This window comes from Fringilla coelebs (genome assembly GCF_963513975.1).
Source record: "Fringilla coelebs genome assembly, chromosome: 10".
Lineage (NCBI taxonomy): Eukaryota > Metazoa > Chordata > Aves > Passeriformes > Fringillidae > Fringilla > Fringilla coelebs.
In genome coordinates, this window is record NC_140036.1 from 4,913,391 (window position 1) to 4,940,353 (window position 26,963).

Genomic DNA, 26,963 nt, shown 5'->3' on the forward strand with positions numbered 1-26,963 from the left:
CGGGGCCGCGCGCGCGCGCTCGGCAGGACACGCCCCCGGGGGGGACATCCCTAAACCGGAGGCCGCGCCCCAAAGCCACGCCCCACGCGGCACTGCCCTCGAAGAGAAAGCCACGCCCCTTACCGTAGACCGCGCCTTAACAAAAGGCCACGCCCCTGCGACCGCCCGTGATGCGAGACCACGCCCCCCGTGGACACGCCCCTTCGCCCATCCCCAAACCCCACGGCCCTCATCGAGCAGTATCCGATGGCCACGCCCCTCAACTTCAGGCCACGCCCCTGGCGCCAGTCGTGAGGCGACAGCTACGACCCCGCCCCCAGGAAGCCCCGCCCCATTAAGGCCCCGCCCCTCCACCCGTCAGGTGAGGCCCCGCGCCTTCGCCTCAGGTGAGGTTGTGGCCCTCACCCTTGGCAGGCCGCGCAAACAGTTTAAAAATGTGATTGCGAGGGGCTTTTTCTGAGTGTTAAAGCATTAGTTCAGAGCACGTGGGCAGGGAAGAGCGGAATATTTCTTAGGCACCCACTCGAGGGCAGCAGAGTGCCGCTGAAATGGCGGGTTTTCCTCCGTCCTTGGCATTGTTTCCCACAAAATATGTGCGGCGACGAGTGTCACAAACACCTCCATTGTATCTGATGTCACAAGCAGCACCAGTAAAGCACCGGCAGCCCCAAAGGGCCAGGACTGCGCAGGGATTAGTAAAGGACACCCAGACAGAGAGGACCACCCGGACAAAAACACACAGCTGTGGTTTAACCAAAACACCGACTTCTTCAGCGCTTTTCAAACCTCAGCACCGCACAAGGCTTGGAGTTGGGAGACAGGAGGAGACATTGCACCTGCTCAGCTCATCCCAGGGAGTCCCAGAATTGTCTAGTTTGAAAGGGACCTTAAAGCTCATCCATTTCCACTCCCTGCCACAGGCAGGGACACCTTCCACTAGCCCAGATATTCCAAGTCCTGTCCAACCTGTCCTGGAACACTTCCAGGGATGTGGCAGCCACAGCTTCTCTGGACAACCTGTGCCAGGGCCTCCCCAGCCTCACAGGGAACAATTTTTCCCCTAATATCTAATCTAAACCAGCTCTCAAGTTGAAAGTGCACCTGTTATCCCGCAAGCTGCTGCTCCAGGATGTAATCCTGCTCCAGAAATGCTTCCGTAACCACCTGACATCCCAGCAGGGACTATTTTTCTTCCCTGAAATGCATTTCCTGTGCAGTGAGGGCTGGGTAATGCCCTGCCTGCCCCATTGTGCTGGTAAAAAGCAGCGAGGCAGAGACCTGAACAGGTCTGGACCTCTTCTAAGTGGGATTTTTGGCCACCACGATTATTCTTGGTGCCGTTTCCCACACAGATTTAAGAAGTGGCAGCAGGTGAGAATGCCAGGAGAGCAGGCTGGAGGCAAAGTGCAAAGGGAAGAGAGCAAATCGCTGATGGCTTTGCCCTGCATTCCCAGGTGATGACTACAGAGACACCCAGGGGGAACCCCAGCTCCATTTCCATCACCTCTGACACTTGTGAGAAGAGACAAGCCAGAGGTTGCTTGGCTGCCTTCCTTCTCCCTGCCAGCCCCAGAACACAAAGGTGAATTTATCAGCTAAAGAGGAAGGTAAACAGTATTTTCACGGCTTTTGCTGATTTAAAAATACCACAGGGTTTTTTTTATGCCAGTGGTTTCATCTCAGTGCTTTGCTTGTGCTACAGCACAGCTACTGACACGCTGATCCTGAGCTGGAAGGGAGCCACAAGGATGATCCAGTCCAAACCCTGTCCCTGTACAGACACTCCAATAATCTCACCCTGTGCCTGGGAGTGTTATTCAAATGCCCCTGGAGCTCTGGCAGTCCTGGGGCTGTGCCCATTCACTGGAAACCTGGGCAGTGCCCCAGCACCCTCTGGAGGAAGAACCTTTTCCTGATATGCAATCTAACCTGACACAGCTCCAGCCATTCCCTGAGTCCTGTCTGTGGTCACAGAGAGCAGAGGTTGGAGCTGCCCCTTGGGAGGAAGCTCTGCCCTCAGCCTCCCCCTCCCCAGGCTGAACAGACCAAGTGACCTCAGCTCCTCCTGCTATCTTGCAGGAAGTTTAATGGACGTTTGTTTTTCAGTCCTTGGTCTATATTTGCAAATCTAAGCAGTACTTGACCCTCAGAGACTGCAAACCCCAGAACTGCCTACAACCCTCACTGCAGGGCAAGGCATTGCCCACCTCTCCTCAAGTTCTTCCCATTCACCAGTGGGACAAGAAGACACCAGCAGGGATAAATAATCTGGAATCTCCTAGGAATGAGGGCCTCTTCCCTGTCTGGCAGACACCCCAATGCTCCCAAAAATACTCTGAGCAGGTGAAGAGGGCATGGAGGAAAAGAAACAGCTGTTGTGAGCATGCTTTGATCCTTTCCTTCACATTTAAATGTGGGTAACCAGCAGTTAGGGAAGCCCCCCCTACCTTTGGGGAACACCTGAGCCTGCTGTGCCTGGCCTCTGCAGCAGTTACAGAGATGAGTGAGATGATCCCAAGGAGATTATCTCCCTGCTCCCAGCAGCATCCAGAGAGGCAGCCTTTTGTGCAGGGAGTGCAGCTGGATTGGAGAGGCATTTTTCTGTTTGCTTAGGCCACTTTCAGCTTGTATTGCAATGTCAATCTGGATTTGGGGGCCTCCTGCCCATGGTCTCCACAAATATATTCCTGCCAAAGTTTGTGAAACACCTTTTGCAGTTAAATTTACAGTCTCACCTGTGCCTTGGACACTGTTTCCTACAGCATTCTCCCTGAGAAACTGGCTGCTCATGGCTTCCATCGATGCACCATTTGCTGGGCAAAAACCTGGCTGATGGCTGGGCACAGGGAATGGTGGGAATGGAGTTACATCCAGCTTGGGCTGGGCACCACTGGGGCACCCCAGGGCTCAGTGTTGGACCCAGCACTGTTTAATATCTTTATCCATGATCTGGACAAGGGCTTTGGTCACCCTCAGTACATTCATAGGTGACACCAAGTTGGGTGGGAGTGTGGAGAGCAGGAAGGCTCTCCAGGGGGATCTGGACAGGCTGGATCCAAGGGGAACAGGGTGAGGGTCAACAAGGCCAAGTTCCAGGTCCTGCCCTTGGGTCACACCAAGCCCATGCAGCTCCAGGCTGGGGACAGTGGCTGGAAAGCTGGGACAGGCCCTGGGGATGCTGGTGACAGCAGCCAGCCATGAGCCCAGGTGTGCCCAGGTGGGCAAGAGGCCAATGGCCCCTGGGCTGTCCCAGCCATGGTGTGTCCAGCAGGCCCAGGGCAGTGGCTATCCCTCTGTGCTGGCACATGTGAGACACCTCCAGCCATGGGGACAGTTCCAGGCCCAGCAATTCAGGAAGGACATCGAGGGCTGGAGTGTGTCCTGGGAAGGGAACGGAGCTGGGGAAGGGAATGGAGCAGCAGGAGAGGCTGAGGGAGCTGGAAAGGGGCTCAGCCTGGAGCAAAGGAGGCTCAGGGGGGACCTTGTGGCTCTGCACAACTCTCTGACAGGAGGGGACAGCTGGGGGTGGTCAGGCTCTGCTCCCAGGGAACGGGGACAGGATGAGAGGAAACAGCCTGGTGGTTACAGCTGAAATGACAAAATAAGGAGCAAGTTCCACTGCACCCAGGGCTCTGTAGAGACAGTTGTTATCAGCTCCTTTTGCCAATAACATGCATCCTGTGAATACATTTACATGGGAATTGGGATCCTGCTGATTTGAAAATCAAAGTGAAATATGATGTTTCTTTATGCAGAGTGTGTGATGCTGTGAGATGCACAGGAAGGAGCCTGAAGGGATCAGGATGATATGTCCTTTCCTTATAAAGAGACCAAAAAACATGGGGAAAAGGCATAACATTAGAGTCAAGGTGGCCCAGGAGGCTCCCTCTTGCCTTCCTTCCTTCTGAGGATTTAGTCTGAAGGGAGCCCAAACAGAGTGGGAGCTGTAAGGAATTTTAAAAAGGATCTGGAGAAGGGCGCAAAAAGGCACAGGGAGCTGAACCAGCACTTTTCTCCAGTCTGATCTACCAAGGACAATGCTGCTTTGCAGCCAAGTTGTTTCACCTCTTAATCCTGTTCCTTCCTCACACACCCCCTTAGGAGGTCAGTGTCATGCAAGAACAAAGATTAAGTGACGATTAAGAACATTTAAGTGAAGATTAAAGATTAGGAACAAAGAATGAGTGAAAGGTCTGTGGCTCAGAGCTGCAGTAACAGTTCCCAGAACAGCAATTTCCCTCTATCCAGTTATGTGTAGTACCCAAAATTGATCCCAAGTGGAGAAGACTGGCTCATGCCTACACTGCTGAGGTGTCTGGGCTGCTCTGACTACATCCAAATCAACTCCTGGTGGAAACCTTCCAGCTGTTCCTCAGCTGAGCAAATGCTGAAGTACATCCATACATCCTGCTAGTCTGTGCTAACTGAGATTGAACTTTGATGTTAATTTTTTCAGGGTTTTTTCAACAGATAACCAACCAAAGGGGGAAAAAACCACCATAAAAACAAAGGTGGGAATTACTTCAATTCCAGATTCCAAGTTCGTCTTGGAAGTTTCACAAACGCACCTGCAGAGTTTCTTTTCAGGATCGATGGAATGAGTCACCTGCTATATTTGCCATGTGTACCATGTAAAAGGCAAACAGGGATGCTCAGCGGGGGGGGTTGTGGCATTTGCCTACTGAATTGCAGGCTGAAAAAGCCACACTTGTGGAAAGGAGTTTGTTTGTTCCAGCAGCACACGTGGGCAGCTGCAGAGCCAGCCCGGCAGCTCCTGCTGCCCTCAGCCTCTCTTCCCCCACACCACCCACATAGCACATGGACACCATTCCAGAGCAGCAGGAACCACAGGAGGGAGTGAGCCGGCTCGGGAACCATAGTGAACGTTGGAGGCTGTGCTGCCGAAGGGGGCGGACCAGGCTCTCAAACAGCTTTTCCCTGGAGCGTGTGTGGCACCTTTTCCCTGTGACTCCCACCGCAGCCTTTCCTGGCTCTGTGCTGCCCAGAGCTCTGCCACGCCCAGCGCCTGTGCAGCTCTCTGCTGCAAGGGGATCACAGAAACCATCCTGCGAGGAGTAACCTTTATCCCCAAGTGCCAGCTCAACTTCCTGCCAAAAGAGCAGAGGGAAGTGAGCAGAGCAGATCAGAATCATTTAGGCTGGAAAAATCAAGTCCAACCATCAACCTTACATTGCTGAGTCCACAACTTGTTCCCTGGGAACAGAGGCAGACTCCTGACCCTGTCAGGGAGTTGTGCAGAGCCAGAAGATTCCCCCTGAGCCTCTTTTTCTCCAGGCTGAGCCCCTTTCCCATCTCCCTCAGCCCCTCCTGGTGCTCCAGCCCTTTCCCCGGCTCATTTTCCCTTCTCTGGACTCACACCAACTCCTCAATACACATTTTATGCTCTTGGCTGTGATTTCCCTTTACTGTGGATGTCTGCCTTGGGAATTCATATTTGTTGGGTGAGACAGATCTTGTCTGTTGGGAAATTCCTCATCCTGCTCAGGCCACTGGAGCTGTGCAGTGTCCCCAGGTAGCTTCAGGTGTGGCTGTGGTGTCTGTACAGCTGCTTTCTGGTGAAACAGGGCTAGTGCTGGTGTCATCACAGGACAACAGAGGGAGCAGGAGCTTTTCTGGACATCCTCTCCAAAGTTTTTCCCCAGAAATTCTGCAGAAGCTCCTCTGTTAATTTGGCACTGGAGTGCTCATCTGCCTCCCTAGCTCTGGGAAGTGTCTTGTAGAACAGGTGTTCCTCTTAGCTGGCTCTTCAGAGGGAATAAGGGGGGATATTTCCCAAACTGAAAACTGATGGAGCCTGTGTGACGTGCCTGTCTCCATCCATCACCATGACATGATTATTTTGTTTGCTCTTGCCAAACTTTGGCATTTCCTGCACACATCTAAATAGTGATTGCACATGGTGTTCTGGACCCAGGGCAGTGAATGTCCTGTAGGTGCAAACAGGGAATGTCCTGCTGGAGAGCTGCCATGAGCATCCTCAAACTACAGCATGGCCTAGCCTGCTGTGACCCACACTGCAGCAGTTACAGAAACAACTTGTTGCTCAGAAATGAGGCATTCTCAAATGCATGAGGCTTTTCCAAGGAAAAGGAAAGGGCAGGGAGCAGAGCTCATCTCAGGAGGGCTGAGCCCCTGTCCAGGATACCAGAAAAATAAAACTCTCCCAAAGCTATGTTGCTCCTTCTATCCTGTTTAACATCTTTTCCTCGACCAGGATGGTGCTTGATAGGGATCAACTTCTGGAACACATAAAGCTGCTGTGGGGTTGCACCAGGAGAGGTGGCTCTGGTTGCACTCCCAGCTGCCAGGACTCAAGAGGTGTCTCCTACAGGCACTGCCATCTATCTCCATCCCCACAAAGGGTTAGTGAGATCTGACATGGCCAATGGAAGAAAAAACCACTCCATGCAGGACCTGAAGGAATGTCAGGAAACTATGCTGGTGGGAGATATGGGTAGGATAACAGGAAAAGATTCTTCCCCCTCAGAAGTGGTGGAGCACTGCCCAGGCTCCTCAGGGAATGGGCACAGCCCCAAGGCTACCAGAGCTCCAGGAGCATTTGGACAATGCTCTCAGGGATGCTCAGGGTGGGATTGTTGGGGTGTCTGTGCAGGGCCAGGAGTTGGACTCGATGATCCTTGTGGATCCCTTCCAGCTTGTGTATTGTGTGATTCTATGTGTGGTTCCATGATTCCTGGGAGGACAGACACCCATCAGTGACAGTGACAAGTCTGGAGAGCAGTGTGGACATGTGGCTGCTACTGGCAGCTCTCAGGTGCTTCAAATTCCCTGTGTGTGACTCCCACTCTAACAGCAATCCCACACCACATCCAGGCGGTTCAGTTCAGTAGCCAGGACATTTGTGGGGTTCCACATTTTCCTTCTGAGACTCTTGTGGGAATCACAAGTGAGCTGTGAGACCCTGCATAAAGGAATCACAGATCACAGCAAATGTCCTGGTTGGAAATGAGAGGAAAAAATACATACAAGGGTTGCATGCAAGCAGTGGCTTTCCTGCACCCTCCATAAAGCCATTAAACAGGTTCTAATAGGCTCATTTATAAAACACTGATACAAAGCTGGAAAAGAAATGTGAGGCTGCTGTGTAGTACAGACCTGATGGAAGATATTCCAGATGTGAGCCCAAATGTGCAAAGAGCTTTTTGCTCTCTGGCTCCCACAGACTCAAAAAGTGACCACAACCCACCACCAGGAATTAGGGGGTGAGATGGGGCCTCATCAGGACCATGGGGATACCTGACCCCTGCTCTGGAACATTGAAAGATCCTTTAGTGACACTGCAGGGCTATGAGCAGGATGTGCCACGGATTATAGGTGATCCTGTGCAGCCTGGAGAGGCCACGTGCTCCCAGGCCTCAGGGGTTCTCCTGTTCTCTCCATGCACTTCACAAGCCTAAATGCATTATTTAACTGCTCTCTTTTTAAAAGACTGGGGCAGAGTTTGCCTTAGATGATGATTGCTACTGCTTGCAGAATTAAAATGTGGATTAAAATAGATTTTATTTAATTAACCTGAATGAAATAAATGTTTGTGTCTGATTCAGTCTCAGGAGAGGTGTCAGATCAGACAGTGCCAGTAAAACTGACTGACCTGTGCTTTTTCCAGCAGGATGAGCACAAATATCTCTCTGTGGCATCTAGAGAAGATTCCTTAATCTCCTTAGCCTGTCTCGGGGACTGGCTTGGCTGCCAACTGTGCAGGGGCTGGGATTGCAGAGCTGGGTGGTTGGAATCATGCTTGGGCGTTCCATGTTCCAGTGGAAGTGAAAGCAGCCTGGGATTTGGTGAACAAAAGGACCACTAAGTCCTGGATATTGCTCTTCCTCAGGTGCTGCTGCTGCCCTCACCGACACACAGCCCAAGTGCCCCGATGCTGAGTTTCCTCATGCCAGCTGGCCTGTGGACAGCTGCGTACAGAAAGCCTAAAAATTCCCAGAATTGCTCCATCTGAGTCCTTGCATATCCAGCTCTAAAATCCTCATGCACCACCTGTGTCCTGGCTGTCTGTGGGTGTGATGGCAGCTAAGTGCTGAGACAGAGAGAGGGAAGTGCAGTGGGATGATCTGCCTAACCCATTTATCCCATATTTTCCCTGAAAAGTGCATGCTCACTGATCCCAAACCACGCATCCCTCAGCCCTTCCCTTATCTGGAAGTGTGGCAGTCAGGAGGGGAAGGAGTTCAGTGCCACCCATCTCCTCACCCAACACAAGGCCATCACCACAAGCAAGGGTTCACTTCCAGGGTGTTCCATAGAATCATGGAATAATTAAGGCTGGAAATGCTCTCTAACTTCGAGTCCAGCCATTAACCAGGCACCACCATGTTCACCACTGGCTCATATCAGGACCAGGGGGTCCAGCAGGCCCAGGGCAGTGACTGTCCCTCTGTGCTGGCACATGTGAGACACCTCCAGCCATGGGGACAGTTCTGGGCCCAGCAATTCTGGAAGGACATCAAGGGCTGGAGCGTGTCCTGGGAAGGGAACAGAGCTGGGGAAGGGAATGGAGCAGCAGGAGAGGCTGAGGGAGCTGGAAAGGGGCTCAGCCTGGAGAAGAGGAGGCTCAGGGGGGACCTTGTGGCTCTGCACAACTCTGTGACAGGAGGGGACAGCTGGGGGTGGTCAGGCTCTGCTCCCAGGGAACAGGGACAGGACAAGAGGAAACGACCTCAAGCTGTGCCAGGAAAGGCTCAGGTTTGACATCATGAGGAATTCCCCCACTGTAAGGGTGAACAGGCCTTGGAAGGGGCTGCCCAGGGAGGTTTGGAGTCCCCATCCCTGCAGGTGTCCAAGGAATGCCTGGACATGGCACTCAGTGCTCTGGGCTGGTCACAAGGTGAGGTGTCACAGCACACATTGCAGTCGAGGAGGGCACAATATACAGAGTATCACCACACAATTTCAGAAGGCTTTAAGCATTTGCCCAAGCAGAGTGACATCTTACCTCATCAGAAGGCTTCAGGCATCTGCTCATACAGAGTAACATTGCAGAGTTACATCTTACCTCATCAGAAAGCTTCAGGCATCTGCCCATACAGAGTAACATTGTGTCACTGCAGAAAGCTTCAAGCATCTGCGGCTCTTTGTTGTTCTACAGTACAACATTTCATACTCTTCATCCCACATGCCTTGCCCCTGTGTGCCCTCTGCTCCCTTTGGTGGTTGGTCAGTGCCCCTGGGCACTCCCTGGCTCATTGCTGTCAGTGCTGCTCACAGCTGTGCCCACTGGGGATGGGGCTCAGCCCCACCCCAACCACCACAAACTCTGTGCCTACAACAGTGGGGATTGGTCACAGGTTGGACTTAATGAGCTTGGAGGTGTTTTCCTACCTCAATGATTCTGTGATTTTGTAAACTGTGTCCCTAAGTGCCCCATTGACACACCTGAAACCTTCCTTTTGCAGCAGCACCCAAACACCCACACAACCAAACAGGGAACACCCAGCCCCCATCCTGCAGTTGTTTCTGTTGCCAAATCAGGTGGAAGCACGCAGAAAAATACTGGGAAACTCTGCATTAATCCCTTTTTTGGGCTAACCATACTGCTTCTCCAGACCTTTTTATTCTAGCTCTCCCTTTTAACCACCTGCTGCTGCTACACCCGTGAAGATACAAACTGGAAGTTTCCCTGCACCACATCATACAGTGGTGTAGAAACCCAGCAGTCCAGAAGATTCCTAAAGGACTTTGGCTCTGTAAAAACGAGTCCTGAACCACTTGAGTCCCAAGGCTGATTCAAAGGTGAGTGTTAGTTTTCTTATTGCCACATGGGATAAGAGGAGTAAGAAACTGCAGTGCTGTATTAGTCATTCTTGAGATAGTCATTAACTATTATTTGTGCAATAGTTCAAGGGCTGAACTATCACCTGTTGGAATGTTTAGGAACTGATTGAGGAGAGAGGGGCCAAAGATGCAGATGGGGAGCAGGCAGGAATAGGTGAGAGAGTGTAAGTTCTATATTTACTATAGAAAATTGATTTATTTATAAATTTATTATAGAAAATGTAGATATATTTTATTTATACACACTGCATATGTGTATAGATAGAGGAATATATGGAGATATATGTGTAAAGTCACATAAACCACACAAGTGTATAAAATTATACATTCATGTGTTATTTCAAGGGGGAATGGGTTCAAATTGAAAGAGTGGGTTTAGATTAGATATTAGGAAAAAAATCCTCCATGTGAGGGTGGTCAGGCCCTGGCACAGGTTGCCTAGAGAAGCAAACTATGCCCAACCCTGGACGTCTTCAAGGCAGTCTGGATGCGACTTGGAGCAACCTGGGATAGTGAAAGTTGTCCCTGCCCATGGCAGGCGTTTGGAATGAGATGGGCTTTTCCCATCCAGCCCAAACCGTTCCATGGTGATCCTTCCACATAAACATACACCCACAAAGGCGCAGGTCTGTGTACAAAACATTCTCTAATAAGACATAATTAAATTCCTAATAGGATTTACCCGTAAACACGAATAACCACCTGAACGCGCGCCCGTTGCGGCAGCGGCGCTCGGGCGGGCGGGGCCCGGGGGCTGCGGCGGTGCCGGGCCCGCGGCGGGGCGGGGAGGGGGAGGCGAATCCAGCCCCGGAGCCGGGGACGGGGAGGAGGAGGCGAATCCAGCCCTGGAGCTGGGGACGGGGAGGAGGAGGCGAATCCAGCCCCGGAGCTGGGGACGGGGAGGAGGAGGCGAATCCAGCCCTGGAGCTGGGGACGGGGAGGAGGAGGCGAATCCAGCCCCGGAGCTGCGGAGCCGCCCCGGCCGGGCGGGGCCTGAGCCCAGAGGCGCCGCCCCTGCCGCCGCGGCCCGGCCCGGCATGAGGCTGAGCCGGGCGGCCGTGCTGGCACAGGCCAAGGCGGCCGCGCTCGACGGCGTCCGCCGCCTCAACTGCTGGTGGGCGCGGGGACGGCAGGGACGGGCCGGGGGACAGGGGCTGAGGGGGGACAGGCAGGGATGGGGAAGGAGGACAGGCTCGGATGAGGCTTGAGAGGACAGCGATGGAGGGGGCACAGGCAGGCCTGGGATGGGGACACGGGCTGGGATCAGGAGAGAGGGCGGGCAGGGATGGATGAGGGGTGGCAGGTCAGGATGGGGAGGGGACAGGCAGGGATGGAGGTCGGATAGGCAGGGGTGAGGCTGGGGACATGGGCAGAGATGGGGAGGGGGTTCAGACAGGGCTGGGGAGGAGGGACAAGGATGGAGAGAGGGCAGGGGTGTCAGGCAGGGATGGGGAGGGGAGACAAGGATGGAGGGAGGGCAGGGGTGTCAGGCAGGGCTGGGGAGGGGAGACAAGGATGGAGGGAGATCAGGGGTGTCAGGCAGGGATGGGGAGGGGGGACAAGGATGGAGGGAGATCAGGGGTGTCAGGCAGGGATGGGGAGGTGGGACAGGGGTGGGTAGGGGCAGATGGGCAGGAGTGGGGAACAGGCAGTGCTGGATGTGGGGGTTCAGGTAGGCCTGGGTGAGAGAGAACAGGCAGGGCTGGGGAAGGGGAGGCACAGCAAGGCCCATGACAGACTGTGCTGGAGCAGTTTGGTGGGGCCAGGCTGGGGGCTGGGGCTGTGAACCCGGCTGTGGGGGGTGCAGGGGGAGGCTGAGCCCTGCCGTGCTCTCCCTGACTCCCTTCTCCTCTTGCAGGGGCAGCCACCTGACAGATGTAAGTACTGGAGGAGCCAGAGGAGCCTGGGCCCACAGCTGAAGCGGGGACGCCATAGAGGCCATGGGGTTGGCAGGGCACTGGGGAGGGCCTGGCTTTGGGCTGGCCTGGTGCCTGTGCACTGCAGGGCTTTTCAGGGTTGATTATCATCTCACACCATAAAAAAAAATGTGATTGCTGCTGTTTCCACATTGGAAAATTTCTTTCCAAGGCCCAGCATGGAGCCTCAGAGAGCAGGACCCTGAGTCGTACCTCTGTGGTAATTTTGGATGAGGTTCTGTCGCTAGGGGAGGGGTGGCAGGGAGCCTTTCTTGCATGTGGAGGCTGCAGAGTTGCTGGAGCAGAAGAGCAATGTGACACTGGCTGGTAACTGCACTTCCACTCCTGAGCAGAGGCTGGAGGGGCTGCTGACACTGCACTCACTGTGTCAGAAAATCTCTGATGTTGTTAAGCTCGGGTTAGACTGAAGCAATCCCAAATTCCTGATGGTGCTTTTTGGGATTTCAATTGGGTTTATTTATATTTTCCCCCATGAGTGCCAACTTGTTGTTTCTGTCTCTTCCTGCCCAGATATCCATATGCCGGGATTTGCCCAACATCGAGGTGATCACGTTCAGGTGAATGCCAGTTTGCCAGCTTTGGGAAATCACCTTTTCCTGGGGATGATTTCTTCCCATGTTGCTGGGGTTGTGTGTGTGAGCTGCCTGGCTCTTCGTGCCCCATTTCTCAAGCAGCAGAGATACTGAAATGATTATTCCTTAGCAGCATCTCTGCACTACTCCCTGTGCTCCTGAGAAAATATTCTCTGTTTTGACAAGTGATAAAACTCCTTAGGATTGTTGCTCCTGAAATTCTACTCCACAGTTTCGACAGGGATGTTCTTGGCCTCTCTATGTGGCCTGTTTCCAAAATACTTGTTGAAATATTTCGTGAATCTCCCAGAGCTTTCCCTTTCCATAATAAGCTCAACTTTCACCTATTCTGGGGATCCCATGGAGCCAACGCTCTGTGAATTTGAGCCTTTTAACTTGGGAATCTTACATGGGTTCTCCTTGGTTGGGTCTGAGGAGCTGCTACAGAGGAGGAGGCAGTTTTGGGGGAAGAAGAGGCTCTTTCTCATCCTCAGCAGGGTGGAGCAACAGCTCTTTCAATTCTTCCCTCTGCTGACCAAGATGAAATGCCACAAGCCATGGGCTGAACGCCCCTTGCTGTGCCGTGCTGGGGTGAGGCTGTTGCAGGAACGGGAACTGGGAAGTGCTGTGCTCCCCCCTGGATGGGGCAGGATGGGCTCTGACCATGTCTCTGCAGTGTGAACGGCATCTCGGACCTCGAGCCGCTGCACCAGTGCCAGAACCTGAGCGAGCTGTACCTGAGGAGGAACAACATCAGAAGCCTGGATGAGCTCTTCTACCTGAAGACGCTGCCGCGGCTGCGGGTGCTGTGGCTGGCGGAGAACCCCTGCTGCGGGCCCGACCCGCACCGCTACCGCATGACCGTGCTGCGCAACCTGCCCAGCCTGCAGAAGCTCGACAACCAGGGTGGGCTCTGGTCACCTGCACACAGCCCCGGGCCACCAGGGTGGGCTCTGGTCACCTGCGCACAGCCCCGGGCCACCAGGGTGGGCTCTGGTCACCTGCGCACAGCCCCGGGCCAGCGCCACCTGGGAAATGGAGATGTGTTGGCTCTTCTCAAGGGCGTCCTTTGAGTTTTTCTAGAGTCAAGAGGTGTTAGGAGTTGAGTTAGATCCGGTGCTTCTAAGCTGTTTGCTCTCTTTGTCTTCCTTTTCCGTTTTTCTTCCCCTTTCCCATCTGCCTCCTCTTCCTCTTTCCCCTTTTCCCTTTCCTATCCCCTTATCCTTTCCCTCTCCCCTTTTCCCCCCTTCCCTTTTCCCCCCTCCCCTTTTCCCTTCCCTCCGGTAGCAGGACTGAGTGCCTCATTATAGCTCGGACAGTACCACTAATTAGTGGTTTTTTAGAGCTCTCTCTTTGCTGTGGTGAGACAAAGGTTCTATAACTGGATCTGCTGCTGTAGAAAAGCTTCTCTGTTTTTTTTTTTTCCATCCAGTAGCAGAAATTTGGTTGCTTTTGGAGCCTTCTCCAGAGACAAGAAATAGTAAAGCATGTTTGCATCCCTCCCTGATACCCTTCTCGCTTTGGGAGGCTCGTGATTGCTTCCAGCATTCTCCTGCATTCTCTGCAGCAGCAGAACCTGCCCCGCTAGAGATGCCATCCCCTTGGGCTGCTGCAGTTCGTAGCAACAGGCATTTGTTGTGGCCTTTGCAGCTGTGACAGAGGAGGAGCTGTCGCAGGCCCTGGTGGATGGCGTGGAGATCACAGCGCCGCCGGCCCGCAGCCGCGTGGAGAACGGCTGGTCCAGCACCGCGTCCAGCGCCGCCGGGTGCACCACGGAGCCCGAGAGCCAGCTGCTCAGCTGCAGCCTGGAGGAGACCAAGTGAGGGCTGGGCAGCTGCCAGCATTCCTGGGCTGAATCCGTGCGTAGCAAGAAGGGAGCCTGACAGGCCAGGGGCCAGCCCCGCAGCCGGTGCAGGTTCCCATTGTGCTCCTTGCTGCAGTGGAGCTGTGCTGCTTCAGTGGGGCTGGTTCTGTGTCTGGCAAACAGGCTCTGCTGTGGGGGTGGTTTGAGCTCATCAGCTGCATGTGCAAGCAGGGGTGGATCCTCTCTGATCTGGGAGCTCCAGTCCATTCCCTGGGGTCCTGCAGCTGGGTACTCCTTGCATGGTTGCCTGTGATGAGGGAGGATTGGCCTGGAAGAAGAAGGTTCTCCCACCTGGTCATAATAACATTTGCTTTTCCTCCCTTTTTTTAGCAAAACTCAGGATGAGCTTGATATGAAGCCTGTTCCCAGGGATAAATACTCCTGCTTTTCCCCTCAAGAGACAGACTGCAGCTGCAAGAAGAGAGTGAGTATCTTTTAAGAACTAAATTGCTTTTCCTTGTACGTGGGACTGAGCCCCAGCATTGAAGGACGTGAAGAGCCTTGGATGTCCCCAGAGTAGGGGAATAGAGCTGATGCCAGGGCTGGAAGAAATGTCCAGGAGCAGCTAAGGGCTCTGGGTTTGTTTGATTTGGAGAGAAGGAGGCCCAGCCAAGCTGCTCATGCCCCTCTGCAGCTTCCTGAGGAGGGGATATAGGGAAAGGATGCTGTGTGTTCTACTTGGGAATGGTTCAAAGCTGTGCCAGGGCACGTTCAGACTGGACATTAGGAAGTGTTTCTTTAGCAAGAGGAGGGTCAAACCTTGGGAAGTGGCTGCTGAACAGGAAGCGTAAGTGGTTCCTCAGCTCCCTCCATCATGTAGCCTTGGATGAATCTGGATTTTAGTGGTTCAGCTGGGAATTGCAGAGTGCTGGACTTGGTGCCATTGCATCAATCAGAAGAGCAAGATCTAACCCACATTGCCTCTCTGCCATAGCTGCCTGGAGCAGTACCACAAGCTCTGACCTTTAAAAATGGGGGAAGTGGTCCCCCATTGCAGCTGAAAAGGTTCAGGTTGGATGTTGGGCAAAAGATTCTCCCTAGAAGGACAGCTATTTAGGCTGTGGAATCTCTCCCTGGAGTTCTTCAGGACCTGATTTGACAGAGCCACGACCTGGTGTTGGCATTGGTCCTGTGGTGGTGGCAGGGCTGGGGACCTTCAAGGGTCCTTTGCAGAGAGCACCAGCTCTCCTCCTTCCTCAGAGCAGGGCTGTCCTTTCCCGTCCTGCACAGGCTGGAGAGCGAGTGCAGCTGCTCCGGGAGGTGTCTTTCCTTACAGAAGGCAGGCTGGAGCGTGGCCGGCCGCCAGAGGCTGTGGGCAGCCGGCGCAGGGCTGGGCGGAGGATGGGTTTGTCCTGCATTCCAGCCTCGTCACGTGCCGCATGCGCCTCTGCCTGTGTTTGCCCCGAGGGCTCGGTTGTTAGTCCCGGTCCCGTGGCTGCAGGTGGCTGTTCCAAACTGCTGCCTGTGGTGGTGGTGGTGGTGGAGGATGAGTTCCTAGAAAGAGCAGGGCAAATCGAGTGGCCTTGTCCTGGCTGGCTGGTACAAAGCAGTGTGTGCCTTATCCCGACAGAACAATGTCCTGGATGCCATCCTGCTTCTCATGAAGGAACTGGACACAGAGGGACTCGAGATCATCCAGCAGACGGTGGCGAGGAGGCTCCAGGCCTTCCAGAAGAAGGAGCTGCAGGAGGAGTGACAGCACCCATCCCCCTTCCAACCTCCCTGGAGCTCTGGCCCCGCGGCACTGTCCTGCCCACATCTCTGGCTGCAGCCAAAGCCTCGGGCATGGGATGGGAGGCTTCTTCTCTGGAGATTTCCTGCTTGTGCAGCAGGCTCTGACACTGTACCCTGTGTGGCTGGGGCTCCTGGATGGCAGCTGCAGGCAAATCTGCAAAGCAGAAGGGAACAGGGCTGCAGCCAGAGGTGCTGTGTGATCCGAGGGGGAGCAGAGCCTGCTGATGGCTGGGAGGGACTGCACCCCTCCACCAGCCTTGGGGTGCACGGCACCTCTGAGGGCAGTTTGTACCACAGAGATCTGCTTTGGTGGAGTCTGACAGGGAGACATTGCCTGAGATGGTCACCAAGACCTGTCTGGTGCAGGTGGTGAAGGTCAATGTCCAATTCTTAATTTATTTTCCAGCTCCTGGCTGACTTCCTCAGGTCCTCCCTGGTGCACGCAGTGCCTGCCGGTCAGGCAGCCCAAAGGAAATCTTAGAGCAGCCTAGGTGAACCAGGAATGACTCCCACATCCTGAATGCTCAGCTGTACTCTCACCCCAGCATTCCCTGCAGGCATTAGAGCAGCTTAAAGAAACATCCCAGTTAAAAGGCCCTGAGCATTCTGCCTGCTTTGCACAGGCATCAGGGTGGGTGTTGCTCTTTAACTGATAAAACTGCATTTACCAAGTTTTGTAGAGCTGTTAAGAACAAACTAAACTGTTGTGACATACCAAATAAACCCAATTATCCCTGAAGGCTGTGTAAGTGGTGGCTGGAGTTCAGCAAAGGCCTGGCTGGGGGCGCTGCTCCATTACCTCTGGTTCAGGGAGTGCATTGTGAGCCCTGCAGAGCAGGAGGAGGGCTGGGAGCCCCGCGCCTTCCCGCTTCACTGCGCCTCTGGAACGGTGAGCCTGCTCCCAGCGCCGCTCTGCAGGGGCACTGCGCTGTCTTACACCCTTCTTGTGACCACAGCAACGGCAGGGAGCAAAAGAGTGCTGAGGAAAGCTCAGTGCAGAGCCACCTGGGCAGGATGATGGCCCTGAGATACAGGACACAAGCCCTCTGTGTCTCCCAGTGCTGCACTGGTGATGTGGCCTTTCCATGGCCCCCTGTCCCTTTTGTGCAGTGCTACCAGGAAGGAATGCTCCTCAGGGATGGGGACAGCCCTGTGTCCACAAGCCTGTTTGCCTGACCTTGGTGGGAACAGACAGAGCTTGACCCTCATCACTCAGGGGGAGATTTGCTGATGTCTTTAACTCCTCTAAGGACCTTTGTTCTTGCCTTTTGCGTTAAAGCCAGCTGCACTTGCGATTTATGATGTCCCAGACTGACATCCAGGGCCTGGGAGACTCACCCTGCTGAGTGCAAGTCTTCTCCCAGGCCCTTGGCTTGTCCATGTCAAGGAACAAGGGAATTACTGTTGGGGTGAGCCGGACCCTCAGCTTCTCTGGAATATGAGTGATCGAAGGAAGTGTCCATCAGGACTCGGTCATGGAGCTGATGGAGCAATCACTGTGCCCTTGAGGCTACACTGACACAATTCCTGGAGAAGTTGGGCTGTTTGCTGCCTACGTGCAGTGCCGTGCTTGTAATCCTTGGCTGCTGCTGGTGCTGCCCTCGGGGCTCCCAACTGCTCCTTGCAGCATCCCAGCAAACCCCAGTGGGAGCTCAGCCCCTCCAGGGCCCCGGCAGCCTGCCTTCCCCTGCAGGATGCTTCTGGAGGCTTGCTCTGCCCTCTCTTCAGGGTGGGCTGGATGTGCTGGCACGTCTGGGAGCACAGTCACACCCCTCCTCCTCATCCTTGGAATTCAGTGGCTGTGCCTGTGCCTTTTCTCCCAGGAATTTGGCCCTCCAGGTATTTTTTTTTGTGAAAATGAGGTGTGGGGGCTGCAGTGACTCCTGTCCCTCAACATGCAGCTGGTCTGAGCCCTGTCCCCATTCACATCCTAAACCTGTTTGCTGCAGGGCAGTGCTGCCGACAGATTTTCCACATGACCTGCTGTCACCCTGCCCTGCCTCAGCCGGGAATATCGAGCCGTGAATGCAGATGATTCCAGCTCTGGAAATTGCCAGCAGCTGTACTGAGCCACTTCCCTTCAAACCACCCTCAGAGACTGAGGGGCTGGTGGTGAGGCAGGTGTGAGGTCCATGGCTGAGGGAGGGAGGGAAGGAGTAGGCTGGGGTTCCCCAAAGTGGAGTGGCACATGGGAGAGTGGAAGAGCCCATTTCCCACCCAGGAGATGGGGCTCCAGGAGAAGCCAGGTCTCTGCCTGGGGTCCAGGGGCAGCCACAGCTGCTCTGAGCAGCCTGTGCCAGGGCCTCACCTTCCTCACAGGGAGAAATTTCTTCCCAATATCCCATCTAACCCTGCGGCAGTGGGAAGCCATTCCCCCTTGGTGTGTCACTCCAGGCCCTTGTCCAAAGTCCTTCTCCAGCTTCCTTGTTGGCTCTTTCAGGTACTGACAGTGAGGTCACCCCAGACCTTCCCTTCTCCAGGTGAACACTCCCAGCTGTGCCAGCCTTTCCTCCCAGCAGAGCTGCTCCATCCCTCTGCTCACCCTGCTGCCTCCTCTGGACTCTCTCCAGCAGCTCCAGGTCCTTCCTGTGCTGGCCCCAGGGCTGGGGCAGCTCTGCAGGTGGGGTCTCACCTGAGCAGGGCAGAGGGGCACAATCCCAATCCCTTTCCTGCTGCCCACCCTGGGATCAGCCCAGCACAGGGTTGGACTGGGATGGGGCATGGCCAGCCCTCACCACCTGCAGCCCCAAGTCCCTCTCCCAGGGCTGCTCCCTCTGCTCATCCCCAGCCTGGCTTGATCCCGGGGTTTGCCCTGACCCAGGGGCAGCACCAGCACTTGGTGGTGTTAAACTTCAGGAGATTCCCATGGGTCACTTCTGGAGCTTCTCCAGGGCCCTCTGCATGGCCCTGTCCTTCAGGAGTGTCACTGCACCCTCAGCCTGGTGTCACCTGCAAACCTGCTGAGGCTGCCCTGAACCCTCTGTGCCAGAGATGCAGATCTTAAATATCACTGCTCCTAGAACAGACCCTGGGACACCACTGGTCACTGATGGCCACTGATGGCCACTGACCCCCCGGATGTGACCATCCAGCCAATCCCTTATCCATCTGACAGTCCATCCATGGAATCCAGCTCCCTCCAATGCAGAGAGAAGGATGTTGGGTGGGATTGTGTGCAGGCTGTATAGAAATCAGGATAAATGTCATCCATAACCTTTCCCTTGCCCACTGAGGGAGTCACTCCATCAGAAAAAGGCAGGGGGCAAGTCTGGGGGAACTTTCACTTGAGGACAGCTCCGTGGGGAGGACAAAATAATTGACCCCAAAGACTGTGATGCATGCTGATGCTGTCCCACAGGCTGTAGCCGTCAGCCAGCAGCCCCAGGAGGGAAGTGGCCTGGGAAAGGGGGGCTCCCTGTGACCGTCTGGCGCAGCCCGAGCGCGCAGAGCCCGGCCAGGCCGGCGCGCTTGGCCAGTGCTCTGAGAAACTGCCTCTCAAACAAGCACAGCACCACCCTAAAGCACTTGGGTGGTTCCCTTGGAGGTGGGAAGCCAGTGGCTTTTCTCTGGAATCGTGAAGTGATTGCGAAAGGATGCTGACCTTGCACCCACCATGACTTGGACAGGGAGGAGTGGTCCCACTCTCCCAGGCTCTGAGGATGCACAAAACCAGGGAACGTCTTGGCCCGGCATTGACCCTGATTGGGAAACCCACCAGGCTTTGCTATTCCCCGCACCCCAGCCGTGTCCTGCCACCCATTCCCCCCGCAATGACCACTCCAGCAGGCAGGTTTGGCTCCAGCAGGTTTTATCTCTAGAGGAGAGGAGCAGCGCCGCGGGCGGTGCAGGAGGTCATGGAGCAGCGGTGAGGTGACAGACACGGCGCCCACAGCCACGCGGTGACGGTCGCAGCCAAGCGTCATGCAAGGGGACAGGGGCTCGCCAGGACCCCCGTGCTCAGCCCTCGAGACCCCCACGGGGGATGGAGCTCCACAGGGGCACCCAGAAGCCCCATGGAACTGCTCCGACCCACTCCGGGATGGCTCTGCATCCTCCTCACTCCCCTCCCGCACGTGGGGCAGGCGGCTACAAGCAGCAGCAGTTGGCTCAGGCGGTCAAGCCGCTAAATAAGGACTCAAAATATCCCATGATTAAATAATAATAAACTGTTAAGGGAAGATTAAGGGCCTGGGCTGTGCGGCTGGGCTCAAGCAACTCTTCTGCATCCGCACAGGGACCAGAACCCGCAGCAGTGATTTGGGGCAGGATTGTGCCGTTCTGGGACACAGCACCAGGCTCTGCCTGCTGTAAGGGGTCGATGGCAAAGCTACAGGGCTACTGAGAACAGAGGGGACACAGTGCTCCCCCAGCAGCATGTGGGCACAGAGAGGACATGGCGGGGGCTATGGGCCAGGCTGGTGGGACTAGAAGCCCTTCTCGATGCTGAGGGTGCGACGGGTGACGTGCTCCATCTGCCCCGAGATGTACTCGGTGAGGCTGATCTGGTAGTTGGCGAGCATCTTCAGCATCAGCCGTAGGTTCAGCCACCACTGCTCCTGGGGCAGCCTGTGCCTGTGCAGGGGACATAGCTCTAGAGCAGACACCCTGGCAAGGTTCCCCCAGGAGCTGGTGAACCGCTGGGGCACGGGAACTTACTCAAAATCTGTGACTTTCTTGAGTTCTGTCACAGGGCTGAAGGCCACCACCTTCTTCCGCAGCCCAATCACACAGGCAGTGTCTCCAGAGTTGGCAAACACACGCCCTGGGAGAGGGACACTGCTGACCTTGGCCATCTCACTGGGGGCCAAGCCTGGAAGTCTGGAGCAGCAGCCACCAGCCTTCCCTACCTGCTGTGGGATCCCCAGCCCTCGGCTCACCCTTGCTGTAGACTTGCTGCAGCTTCTCTGACATCCACAGCACCGCCTTCACTCCCAGCTTGGTCCCATAGTTCCGGTCAAAGGGGGTCGGGGCTCCCCCCTAGGGACAAAGGAATGGGGATGTCAGGCTTTGCCCAGCTCTCAGGGCCAGCAGGACCCTTGCCACCCTGTCCCCTGTACCTGCTGGAGGTGGCCCAGGACATTGATTCTGCAGTCGAAGATGCCTTTGCCCTCGGAGGAGTAAAGGTTGTAGAGGAACTCAGTGGTGTAGTGCTCGTGGCACTTCTCATTGCTGGGGAGCAGAGGGAAGGGCTTGGAGGGCTGCTCCCCTGCCATGCCCAGGGGGTCCCCCTTTGTTTCCCATAACACCTTTTCTGTTCTCCCTGACACCCAGAGCCCCAGTCTGTGTCCCCAGGGGGACCCTGGGGCTGGGGTGGGGATGGCAGCGGAGGCACCCAGTGTCCCCAGGGCCAAGTGCCAAACCTCACCACGCCCAAGACCCCTCTCTGGCCATGGGAAGGGCTCAGCTCCAGCCTTGCTCCCTGCCACAGGGCTGGGGTTTGCAGTGACTGTCCCCAGGTGCCCCCAACTCACCGCAGCACCAGCCCTCTCTGGATATCCGTCTTCATTTTGTCAGTCAAGTGCTCCACGTTGGCCTGCAAGATGAACACCAAGATGCCAGCAGCCATCCCGCAGCCATCCCGCAGACACCAACCCAGCATGGCCATGTCCTCCACCTCCTGCCCTGCCCTGGAGCCCTCCCTTCCCCGATTTCCCTTCTCATTTTAGCCAGAGAGAGCCGCTCCTGCCCGCCCACCTTTAAGTCGTGGATAGTGAAGGGATCTTCATAGACGTAGGCAGCGTCGGCGCCCACGGCGATGCCGGTGACCGTGGACAGGTACCCGCAGTAGCCCCCCATGGTCTCCACGATGAACACGCGGCGCTTGGTGCCCGAGGCCGACTGCTTGATGCGGTCACAGCTCTGTGCCCAGACAAGGGGAGGTCACACCAGGGAAAGTCACCTTTGGTTCCCTGGCGTGGGACATTGGCCACTGCAGGCCGTGGTGAAGGCGGTGGAGCACAGCAGCCCCGTGAGCTGTCCCCGTCCGTGTCCCTCACCTCCATGGCAGCGTTGACGGCCGTGTCGGAGCCCAGGCTGAAGTCGGTGCCGGGCACGTTGTTGCTGATGGTGGCGGGGATGACGCACATGACGATGCAGAGCTCCTCGTACTGCCCGCGTGCCTCCACCAGCTGCAGCACCCCCTCGTACGCCTGCAAGCAGCCGAGGGACTGGGAAATGCTGGCCCTGCAGCCAGACCCACATCCCAGAAAGACTCCTCTGGGATGCCCAGAGTCACCCCGGTCCCCACTGAACCGAGGATTCTGCTGTACCTCAAAGCCCCCAATGACCAGCAGCCCCTGGATGTTGAATTTGCGCACGTTCTCTACGATCTTCTCCATGCAGGTCTTGGGCAGTGTCCTGTGGTGGGGAAGGGGGGCAGACGGTGGGGTGAGGATGGTGGGGACACCCTTTCCCTATGTCTCTGTCCCCAGGGCTGCACTCACCGCTTGGTGCCCAGCATGGAGCCACCACGGCCCAGCCATCCTGCCACGTCATGCCAGCCCACCTCGCGGACCTGCAGGCACCAGCGACACGTTAGGGGTGGGAACAGCCCTCCTCCCCCAAGCCCAGCCCCATCCTCCAGGACATCCCAGGCTCAGGGTCCCCCTTACCTGCCCCTTGGCCAGGCCCTCGAAGCCGTCGTTCACCACGTAGATGGTGTGTCCCTGGCAGATGCCGATGCGCACGGCCGAGCGCACGGCAGCGTTCATGCCGGCGGCCGGCGCTCCCACGTTCAGAATGGCCATGCTGAAGGGGCTCTGCGGGGACAGGGATGGGAACAGCACATCCCCACGTGTCCCCAGAGCAGGGATGGTGTACCCTGCTGCCCCCCATCACCCCTCACCTTCTCCTGAGCTGGCTTCTGGTGTGCCAGCAGCTTGTAGATGTTCCAGTTGTTCTCAAAGCTCCTGCAAGGACACGGTGATGTGTCCCCAAGGAATGTCTGGGAGAAGGGGAAGTTTCCCCAGTGCCCCTGGGGTGTGACTGGGGACACCCTCCTGGCTGCAGGAGCCAACAGCTTCCCCAGAAGGAAAAGCCCCTATCTAAGAGGGATGTCTCCCCTGGTCCTGGTCCCTGCTCCTCACCTTCCACGGAGCTGGATGGCTTCCTCAAACCTCTTCTCATCCATGGCCTTCTGCACATCTTTTGTCTTGAGCGGGGAGAAAGATGCAGCACCATAACACCCACATTCACAGGGAGGGGAGTGAGACCCCCACCCAGCTTCCCTGGTACTCACCACCTGGACACACTCCATGAGTGGCAGCCGCACCGACTGGTTCCCGGAGTGGCTGACCACGCAGGCTGGGGTGTCCGGCGTGGCCTCCAGCAGTGCCATCACCGCCTCCATCCCCATCTTGCTGCTCTGCAAAGGGACAGTGGCACCTGTGACACTGGAGCCCAGCAGTGCCAGCTGGGTGGGATGCTCAGAGATGCTCCCACAGCCTTGGAAACCATGTGGCTGCTGATTCACTGCTAGAAAGCTGATGGTTTTATTTAAAAATCCACGAAATTTGGAGTAAATGAGGAGAAATGGGTGCACAGCTCTGCCCAGCACAGCAGGACTGAGCCCATCTGAGCCTCACCCCTTTCCATGGGGCAGAGGGATGGCAGGAGCAGGGCTCCCCCTCTCTGTGTCCTCCCCTGCACCTACCAGCACGCGGTCAAAGGCGGACGGGGTCCCTCCGCGCTGCACGTGGCCGAGGACGGTGACCCGCGTGTCGAAGCCCAGGCGTTGCACCACCAGCTGTGGGGAAGAGGGGACACCATGTTGGGGACCCGCCGGTGTCCCTGGGTGCCGGGGTGGCGCCGGGGCAGTCCCTTACGTCCTTCACGTAGTTGGAGGTGATGGGTTTGCCGCTGCGGTCGATGGCGCCCTCGGCGATGATGATGATGTTGAGCCGCGAGCCCCGGCTGCGTGTCTGCCACGAGGGGAGGACAAACGGCCACCACGGCTCAGCCAAAACTCAGCGTGGGCCGTGTGTGAGCGCCCTCCCCTCCCCTTCCCGCCCTCTGTGCTGCCCCGGGGCTGGCTCAGGTCACGGGCAGCTGAGCCCCCAAGCCAGCGCTGCCCCTGGCACGCGAGGGCTGCGTTTGCGCTCGGCTGAGTGCCCCGGTTCACAGGGACAATGGCGGCAGCTCCCGAAGCTTCGCAGGGGCCGGGCACGGCCGCAGGGCTCAGCCTGGGCCCCCACAGGGACTCCCCGGGGGGAACAGGGCTTGGGATGGGATGGCGGGAACCCCCCCTCACCTCCCCGAGCCTCTCGCACATGAGGTCCTCCCAGCCGTCCTCCGGAGGGGATTCAGGGATGAAGAGCCAGTCAGCGCCCGAGGCCAGGCCGGACACCAGCGCCAGGTACCTGGGGGGACACGGAGGTGGCAGCACTGGCCCCGAAACGTGGCATCCCATCCCTCCAATGGCTTCCCCACTCACGGGGGCTTACCCGCAGTGGCGACCCATCACCTCCAGCACGAACGTCCGCTGGTGGCTGCAAGGACACGGGTGGGAAGAGAAGGAGGTGGGTGGGTGCAATGGCCAGGGTGCTGCAACCCCCAGTCCCCCGTCCCCCTCACCTCTGAGCCGTGGTGGTGATGGCATCCACGACCTCCATGATGCGGTGCAGCGCCGAGTCGGTGCCGATGGTCATGTCGGTGCCACAGAAGTCGTTGTCGATGGAACCCACCAGCCCCACGATGTTCAGGTGACAGTTCTTCCTCGCCACCTCCTCGCTGATCTGCCCTGGGGGGGTCACGGCCAGCACACCGGTTATTTCAGGGCACCATCCCGGGGCTGGAGCCCAGGCCTCCTTGGGGTCAGAGCACCGGGGTGACCCTCCGGACCTCAGCACCCCCAAACGGGCTGTGGGGGGCTCACCCACCATCTCGGAGCAGCTCCTCGAGCAACCCGGCCCACTCGGAGCGGAAGATGTCCGCGCCGGTGAGGCTGCCGTCGCCGCCGATGACGCACAGGTTGGTGATGCCGTGCTCCACCAGGTTGCGGGCAGCGCGGAGCCGGCCCGCCCGCGTGGTGAAGGCCTTGCAGCGGGCACTGCCGATCACCGTCCCGCCCTGGGGACAGAAGGGACACGTGGCTCGTCACACACCTCAGGAGGGCCGGGATCTGGAGTCCCGCGGGCCCATGGTGACCCTCACCAGCTGGATGATGTTGGAGACGCTGAGCCAGTTGGCTTGCTTGATGTTGTCACCCCCCTCCACCAGCCCCTCGTAGCCCTGTGGAGAAGCAGAGGGTGGAGGTGAAAGGTGCCTGGCAAAGGGGGGGATGTTGGATCCCCCCAGCCATGATGGGGAGCAGGGGGGAACCCCAACCTCATAGATGAGGAAGACCTTGGCTCCCACGTATATCCCCATGCGGGTGACAGCGCGGACAGCGGCGTTCATGCCTGGAAAAGTGATATGTGAGCTGGAGCATTCCCATGGGATCCTGCGCCCCACGGGGGATGGGATCCTACAGGTGACCCTGAGGTATCCCTTCGAGCGGGGGGAGCCCCATGGGACCCTGCACTCCACAGGGAATGGGATCCGATCGATGACCCTGATGTGTCCCCTGGAGTGGGCGGGGAGCCACGTGGGCTGAGACCGGGCAAACTCAGCGCGCAGCTGGGGACGAGAAACTGCCCGGGAGCGAGTTGCTTATCCCGGGGGGCCGGGGATGGGGACCGGGACGGGCACACCCCTCCGTGGGGCTCCCCCCGTGGGGCCCCTGCCCTCCCACGGCCACGGCCCGAGGGTGACGGGGACGGGGAAGCGGCGCGGGCGGGGGGCACACGGAAGGGGGGTCCCCATCCGCCCGCCCGGGGAGCAGCGCGGGCCGCGGGCTCCGGCCCCGGGCGGTCGCGGTCGCGGGCACGGACACGCGGGGACGCCGCGGACCCGGGCCGAGCCCCCCGCCCCGCCGGGCGCACCTTGCGCGTCGCCGCCACTGGTGAGAACGGCGATGGCCATCCCGGCCCCCGCCATCCGCAGCCGCTCCAGCTCCGCCGCCGCCATCGCTGCGCTCCCGGTGCCGGCGCCGCCGCCGAGGACACGCCCCGGGACACGCACGGACCGGCGACACGCCCCGGGACACGCCCCGGGACACGCACCGACCCAGGCGACACGCCCCGGGACACGCCCCGGGACACGCCCCGACCAAGGCGACACGCCCCGCCCGCCGCCGCGGAGAGACGGACGGCGGGACACGTCGCGCCGTGTCGCGACATGGTGCGCTATGTCGTGCCAGACCGTGGGGACATGCCCCGCCATCCCGGACGGCGCCATCCTGCGCGAGGTTCGTCGCTGAGTCCTGAAGGAATTGGCTGATGGAGCTGCCCAGCCGCTCCCCAGGATATTGGGAATGTGCGGTCAGGTCCCCGGTGCCTGGAAAAAACACGAGAGTCCTTGTCCCCATCTTCAAAAAGGGTGGAAAGGAGGAGCCTGGGGCGCGGACCTACCGGCCCGTCATCCCCCCCTCTGTGCTCGGGAGGATCCTGGGACAGACCCTCCTGGAAGCTCTGCCGAGGCAGGGGCACGGAGGACAGGAGGTGACCCGGGACAGCCAGCACGGCTGCACCAAGGGCAAGTCCTGCCAGACCAAGCCAGTGGCCTTCTCTGATGGAGTGACTCCCTCAGTGGGCAAGGGAAAGGTTATGGATGACATTTATCCTGATTTCTATACAGCCTGCACACAATCCCACCCAACATCCTTCTCTCTGCATTGGAGGGAGCTGGATTCCATGGATGGACTGTCAGATGGATAAGGGATTGGCTGGATGGTCACATCCGGGGGGTCAGTGGCCATCAGTGGCCATCAGTGACCAGTGGTGTCCCAGGGTCTGTTCTAGGAGCAGTGATATTTAAGATCTGCATCTCTGGCACAGAGGGTGCAGGGCAGCCTCAGCAGGTTTGCAGGTGACACCAGGCTGAGGGTGCAGTGACACTCCTGAAGGACAGGGCCATGCAGAGGGCCCTGGAGAAGCTCCAGAAGTGACCCATGGGAATCTCCTGAGGTTTAACACCACCAAGTGCTGGTGCTGC

The 26,963-nt window shown here is 57.3% G+C and overlaps 2 protein-coding genes across 3 annotated transcripts; one reads left to right on the forward strand and one right to left on the reverse strand.

The window, feature by feature from the left end:
* Positions 1–10,838: 10,838 nt before the first annotated feature.
* CFAP410 (cilia and flagella associated protein 410) lies at positions 10,839–16,661 on the forward strand. Its single transcript, XM_084212259.1, has 7 exons — positions 10,839–10,939; positions 11,684–11,702; positions 12,273–12,319; positions 13,011–13,240; positions 13,985–14,153; positions 14,529–14,622; positions 15,769–16,661. The coding sequence occupies exons 1-7, from the start codon at positions 10,863–10,865 to the stop codon at positions 15,892–15,894; spliced, it is 762 nt and encodes a 253-aa protein (XP_084068385.1). The 5' UTR covers positions 10,839–10,862; the 3' UTR covers positions 15,895–16,661.
* Positions 16,662–19,723: 3,062 nt separating this feature from the next.
* On the reverse strand, positions 19,724–25,977 carry PFKL (phosphofructokinase, liver type). 2 transcript variants are annotated; one of them, XM_084212182.1, is made up of 22 exons: positions 25,853–25,977; positions 25,257–25,330; positions 25,083–25,160; positions 24,809–24,998; positions 24,504–24,669; positions 24,374–24,418; positions 24,181–24,289; positions 23,756–23,851; positions 23,584–23,676; positions 23,170–23,295; positions 23,018–23,082; positions 22,777–22,840; positions 22,544–22,690; positions 22,376–22,446; positions 22,202–22,289; positions 21,929–22,081; positions 21,627–21,791; positions 21,404–21,465; positions 20,990–21,101; positions 20,810–20,909; positions 20,589–20,694; positions 19,724–20,504 (listed from the first exon to the last, which is right to left on the reverse strand). In XM_084212182.1, exons 1-22 carry the CDS (start codon positions 25,935–25,937, stop codon positions 20,357–20,359), a joined length of 2,343 nt encoding a protein of 780 aa, XP_084068308.1. In that variant the 5' UTR covers positions 25,938–25,977; the 3' UTR covers positions 19,724–20,356. The 2 variants fall into 2 exon arrangements, with proteins under 2 accessions (XP_084068308.1, XP_084068307.1); XM_084212181.1 differs by having other exon boundaries at positions 21,929–22,289.
* Positions 25,978–26,963: the final 986 nt, after the last annotated feature.

Coding starts and splice junctions, on each gene's coding strand:
- PFKL (XM_084212181.1), bottom strand. CDS start 25,937: ATGGCGGCGGCGGAGCTGGAGCGGCTGCGGATGGCGGGGGCCGGGATG. Junction 24,419..24,503: donor ATCACCACCACGGCTCAGAG/GTGAGGGGGACG, acceptor GTGTCCTTGCAG/CCACCAGCGGACGTTCGTGC. Junction 20,505..20,588: donor AAGAAAGTCACAGATTTTGA/GTAAGTTCCCGT, acceptor TCCCCTGCACAG/GCACAGGCTGCCCCAGGAGC.
- CFAP410 (XM_084212259.1), top strand. CDS start 10,863: ATGAGGCTGAGCCGGGCGGCCGTGCTGGCACAGGCCAAGGCGGCCGCG. Junction 12,320..13,010: donor ATCGAGGTGATCACGTTCAG/GTGAATGCCAGT, acceptor ATGTCTCTGCAG/TGTGAACGGCATCTCGGACC. Junction 14,154..14,528: donor TGCAGCCTGGAGGAGACCAA/GTGAGGGCTGGG, acceptor CCCTTTTTTTAG/CAAAACTCAGGATGAGCTTG.